A 6,224-nucleotide genomic window follows, 5' to 3' on the forward strand; every position below is an offset into this window, starting at 1 on the left:
TTCTCTTTCCTGACAACTCTGGACTACATTGATCATGTAACTAAATAGACAATTTAATATATACAGTGTCTCTGAACTATTTTAAGAAAATAACTGTAGTCCTCAAAGAGTTAATGATAAAACTGCTCTACCTTAACAGATGTGGAAAGGTTATAATGAAACAGCTTACAGATTTGTTCAAAAGGCATATTTTACAAAGAAGTGTAAAACTTGTTGAGACAACTGCTATTACACTGCACAGTGTCACATACAATGAGTAGTGCATGCTCTGTAAAGACATTAGAGTGGACCCTTATCAAAGCTATCATATAACCTTATACAAAGGATTGTGCCACTTAAACTAGTGCAGAGTGATTTTTTCTGTAGATTTATAATGCTCTAGATTAATATCAATAGGGTTTTTCACAGCCTTGTACAACACTTTTTTTGTTCTTTTTTTAACACGTTTAACACTAGAAAACAGCAAATGGTATATCCTGACATATGTCATGCAAAATACAACCAATACAGCACCATAGATGTAACAGAGACATTACCTAGCACTTCTCTCCAACAAGAAAAAGGACAGAACAGAGACTGTACATTACACAACTTTACAGGCCATAGGCTACAGAAGATCTTTAGAGGCAGTATCACTTTTGTATATCTAAAAAGCTGTAATTTTATAAAATCCTGTTTATCATTTCTACCATAGTCACTTTTGATTAAAATCCATGGCACAGTAATAATATTTTGCTACAAAAATAAATAAGTAAAAGTTCAAGATGCTGATATGTTTATAAAAAGTGTCCGAAGTTACCACAGAACAAAAGTGAAAACAATGAATTAAAATGATGTATTTCTAAAGAAATGTTGTTCCGTTAAACAAAAGGATATTGCCTCTCGTATTCATTGTCTAGACTTCATTTTCTAATTATCTTTCAGAATAATTTTATAACTTTCTTTTAAAAATAATTTCACTTTAAAACTGTCACTATCTCTCCCTTTTAGATTCTTATTAAGAAAATGGAAAGAAAGGTGGAAAAGCTGTACAATTTACTGATGAGCTACACAAATATGTAATCTTATTTAGTTTGGAATAAAAGATAACTGTGGTTTAGGGGAAAAAACACATTATGATGGCCCATGAACTACACAGTAGTTTCATTTTTCCAAGGGCCAGTTTTGATATTTCCTGTACTATCTGAGCTGTATATCATGGCTTCATGCACATTTCCCTTGAGAATTCCGTTGTGATTCGTCGTATTAAAAGGCAATGACTGTGTCCGTGGGTGCATTTCAAAATGAGCTGGATGGTGCACAGTGTCACTTTCTGGCATTTTAGCACAACTATATATTACAGTACTTGCATCGCTACTTTCCGGCTGGTTGACAGTAGGATATGAATCGCTCTTTGAGCAGCAGGCCCGTCTGTGACCTGACTGGCTATCATGTGTGCTGTGGGGACTGTCTGTATGTGAGCTGTGGATGCTGCCATCAATACTTGAAGGAATGTGGTAAGCATACTCTCTTTCACCTGCAGACCTATGCCGACTGAAATAGCGTGGCTTAGTTCTGCTTTTCAGACATCTATGAATGTGCATATTTGGTCTGAAGGTTCCCTCGTTGTGGACATGAATGTGAGCTTCATCATCAAGTAGCTGATCACAGTGCATTTTTGCACAACATGGTGTCACAGGCGAAAGGCAGTTAACATGATTTTGAACCGCTTGTAGGTTAGTAAGTTTGCAGTGGCTAGCTGCTGGATGATTAAACACAGCTGATTTGTTGGGACATGGTGATTCCTGAAGACAAGGTGCATGAACTTGAGTGTCACCATTGACATTAACCTTTGGGCGCACGTTAACTTGGACAGAATAGGTGTTTCTTCTAGATGGGCAACAGGACCACCAGCAATGCCACACATCATCTCGCTTTGCACAGTGATGGATCAGAATGAAAAGCCCCAAGGTCACACAGAAGGCTCCATAAAGACAGCTAAATATCATATCCAAGAAATGACCTTGAGATACTGCAAGTGCTCCAAAGGTCCAAGTGGCAGTAAACAGAAACAAAGTGAATGCTGCGGCTCGAAGCTGAGCCTTAAATGAATGCTCATTTTCCAATAAGGAAGAAGAAATCATGGAGCAGGTTGCCTGGGGAATGGACACAGGGTCTGTAATATGAGCATGGCCTACCTCAGTGCTTGGTATTCTCTGTGGATCTTCTGACTTTTCCTTTAACTCATACTTGCGTTCAGGATGGCGCTTCAGTTGCACATACGTGCAGAGAAAGTAAACACAGGTGACTAGCACAATGAATGCTACTGGTCCATAAAAAGCACCGAGACTAGGCTCCCATGCCATCCAGCAACTGAAAACAGCAAAAAAAAAAAGAGAGTCAAGGACATTTTATAGCTCACATTAGATGTAACGGACAACTGACTGACGTGAAACTGGGCTTTCTGACTAACTTGTGTGACCCAACAGTGTCCCAGAAGTTCGGATATGTTCATTCTGTTGAGTGTGTCTTTAATATAAATTAAGATGAGGCATTGCTTTCATATTTTTATTAGAATAAAAATGTCTAGTATAATTTACAGGATATTAAGGCTGAAAAATTCCAAGAAATGTAGGTCAGTTTAGAATCTAGAACTGCAGTGAAGTATAAGACCATTTATGTCAACCTTTTTTTCTACTATTAAAAATGTTAGTGCTAATACTTTGATTAAAAAGCAAATGAGGCATAGTTTATACAATCTGTGTGAGCAATAGAAATGTACAGATTTCAATGAACATTGGTACAAACTCTTAAGGCTCAAGATTGTTCTTCCAGAAATTTCTAATTGCCAAAGTAGGGAACAGCCTGAATAAGAAGAGAAGCTGAAAAAAGACTTGCAGTTGAACAGACACCGCTTTCTGCAGTGAGTGGTCCCAAAAAATATATGCCATTTCTGAATTCTCCACAGTTTCTGAAATTCCTGGGAGTTAATTTACATCAATTTGAATGCCCTCAGAAAAATTAAGGAAAATGTCAGTCTCTTTGTGATACACTGGTAGCATAACATTATTGTAGCATGGATCATTATTTGCTAGGCTTTAAATAATATAACCATAATTGCTTTAGAGCAGCTTAAAGTAGTTCACAGGCCAGTATGAGCTAAATAAGCCTCAGGCAGCTGCATAATTTAGTAGCAGTCTAACAGGACTGTCCTGAGGATGAATGATCTAATCAAATAAACATAGGGGAAGAAAACACTTCTGGATAATGAAATCCCAGATGGAAACTGGGAGAACTTGGGTCAGAGGGAGAAGGAATATTTGCCTAGTTTTTACTCTTCTCTATGATCTGCTTTTAGCCATGGTTACAGACAGGGAACTGAGCTGGCAGTATAAGCTAGTACAGCTGTTACTAGGTTCTTATACTCTAAATATTACATGGATTTCTGGAAAGAGGAGTAAGTTACTTTCCTTATCTATTGGACTAGGACAAGAAGTAATGGGCTTAAACTGTAGCAAGAAAGATTTAAATTAAATTTTTCAAGAACTTTCCTAGCTGTGAGGACAATTAGGATAATAAGCTGTTGGAATGAAGTGTGGTCTATCCATTATCAGAACATTTAAAACACCTCAGATAAATAAGTGTCAGGAATGGTTTGGATATAGCTAATTTCCTGCTGGGTCAGAAAGACAGACCAGGTGATCTGTCATGATCCATTCCAGCTCTAAAAGTGACACTGCGTGACACTTCATACTCATTTAGGTGTGCGTGATTGGTTGAAGTCCCTCTAACACAGCAAGGAACCTTCTGATATCCTATTCTTGTCAAGACAGGAATCATCTACCACTTACTATAAAAAGGGCAGAATTATTTTTTCTCCCAGGCTAAGAACTTTTCAGCTAAAAAGAGGCAGTCCCACTGGGTATTTATCACAAGAAACTGCAGAATAACTACTTTACATTTTTAAAATCTGAATCTAAACAAAAACAAACACATATTTGATAATGAACTTAGAGACACTCCAAGGAGTATATATTTTGCTGTTAGACATGCATACGAAAAGATTCCCTGACAGATATCTGTGAAAAGCTAGGAAAGCTACCATCTGTATTAAACTGGATAAGCAGAGAGCACAAAGCTACATAAATACTTGAAGTACATTTGCATCCTGCATATTTGATGCAAAGTGGAGAATGAAATGCTCCCCAGAGGAACAGTCTCTTGGGGTGCTCTTATTTCAAGTGGAATCTCATTGTGAATCACTTAAAAAATCAGTTCTGTAAAAGAAAGTTCAAGTTTGTAGTTTCATCTACATTTACTGTACAAATACTATTAAAAATGGATAAGGCGTATAACTCACTATGCTGTTGTTGAACTTGAAGCTGCCTTTTCACCCAGTCTTACAACCACCCCTCACCTGTGCCTTGTTTTTTGTACAGGCTGTGGTACCAGGTATTGATTGGCTATGATTAACATGATTAAAGAAGTATAAGCTCTGTAACTGTGCCAAAATGAAAAATGTCTCACATTTATGAACATAAATAATTGAGTCTTTTAATATACTGTTGATTATAAGTGATTGTCTAATTGGATAAGTTTGAATAAATATATGAATATAAGTTGGGCCCTAGGCAGAGCAAAGAGTTAGCCATGGTATGCACTAATTTATTACCAGAATTTAAATTTCAATTACCTATAAAAATGCCTTTAAGGAGCCAAATGCTCACTTACAAACCATTCTCCTTTGTTCCCACTTTTCTTACCCAGAACATAACTAATTTTCAAATGTATTATAATAGATGCTCACAGCAGTAATTCAGAGTGATGTCCTCCAGAGCACTAATGCTGGCAGAGTACTTCTACATCCATTAGCGTGCCAGTCATTGCCATGCTGATCATTTACGCTGAATGTTTTTAACTTTGCAGTCTGATGCATTTTCTGCTATACTTTGATGGAAAGGCTTTATTGATATCTCCTGTCTCACACCAAGAATTAATAATAGTGTGATACCTGGACAGCTTGTGGAGGTATACTGATCACTAACATACTAACACACTACATGGCTATGTCAGAATTGCAAGACATTGTCACTGCAATATTTCCAGGTGGTGAAAATCCAAAATAACTGGTTTTTAAGGAAGGGATGGGGGTGTAGGAGGGGGAGGAGGGACTTTCACTTGTCCTTTTTTCACATAACAATTTGTATATTACTTTAAATAAGTCACCTGAAGGTCATCAATTCAAGGTAGATAATGAATTGAAAGTATTTCATTAATTAGTAGCTCCACTAAATATGCTTTACATTAGCTATTTTTAATATCCTTTCAGTTATTTGGATGTAAACGAGGAGTAATTCTGTAAATGAAAAGTGATTCTATTGACTGTAATGGAGTCAAATTGGTAGAGGTGAAGCAGCAAGCCCCAAATTAAGACATTGCTCTTTTATAGCTATTAAATAATAAAATTTCATAATAAATGTCATACCAAATGGCATGTCGGTACCCTTTATGTGGTCAGTTACATTTATTGGCATAAGAAAAAGAGTATGTTTTCCTTAAAAGTTTTTTTATAATAGTTTATACTTACTATGGTGCATTGCCTTCAATCCCATAATTATTGATATTGGTTGCTGCTGTAATGCCACATATAATAAAAGGAACTCCACCACTAATCAGGTAAAATCTGTTGAGAGATAATAACTGATATTTTAATTTGCCTGATTTGTAGTCAAATACTGTTTTTAAAATAATTGTACTTTCTTGAAGTAACTTGCCTATACAATATTGCTGAAACATTAAATGTGTCATAAAACCAGAGATGCAAAGAATGAAGCATTTTCACAATAAACACTGTATGAAGCAAACAGCAAGAAGCTTAATATTTAATACATATATATATATGGACTCACTTTTAACAATCTCTTGACTTACATCTTTAGTAAATGAAAGAACCTACATCCCAAATTCCACTAACATACATATTTATATTTCATAGTTATTAAATATGTAAGTAGTACAAATGAAAAATAATCAGACAAAGCAGCTGTATTCACTTTAACCTGAAAATGTTCCCAGGGAAATTTAGTGAAATCACAGAAACATTTTCCTAACTCTTGGAGGACAAAAGAAATGTGTTCAGTTAGACAAAGAGAAAAGGAGCAGTCCACTTGACAAAATGTGGTTGGTTGTTTTTTTTTTACTGCACGGAGGAGCAATCTGGAGAAATCAGGAGGATTAATTATCCC

General features: G+C 36.1%; 1 protein-coding gene across 1 annotated transcript; it reads right to left on the reverse strand.

The window, feature by feature from the left end:
* Positions 1-1,130: 1,130 nt before the first annotated feature.
* Positions 1,131-5,662, reverse strand: GPR123 (G protein-coupled receptor 123; the record flags this gene model as incomplete). The annotated part of the gene is made up of 2 exons (XM_010188603.1): positions 1,131-2,352; positions 5,567-5,662. Coding segments are annotated over 2 exons (1,318 nt in total), but the record flags the coding sequence as incomplete, so codon positions are not given.
* Positions 5,663-6,224: the final 562 nt, after the last annotated feature.

The sequence above is a fragment of the Mesitornis unicolor genome, unplaced genomic scaffold, assembly GCF_000695765.1.
Source record: "Mesitornis unicolor isolate BGI_N332 unplaced genomic scaffold, ASM69576v1 Scaffold55077, whole genome shotgun sequence".
NCBI classification, from domain to species: domain Eukaryota; kingdom Metazoa; phylum Chordata; class Aves; order Mesitornithiformes; family Mesitornithidae; genus Mesitornis; species Mesitornis unicolor.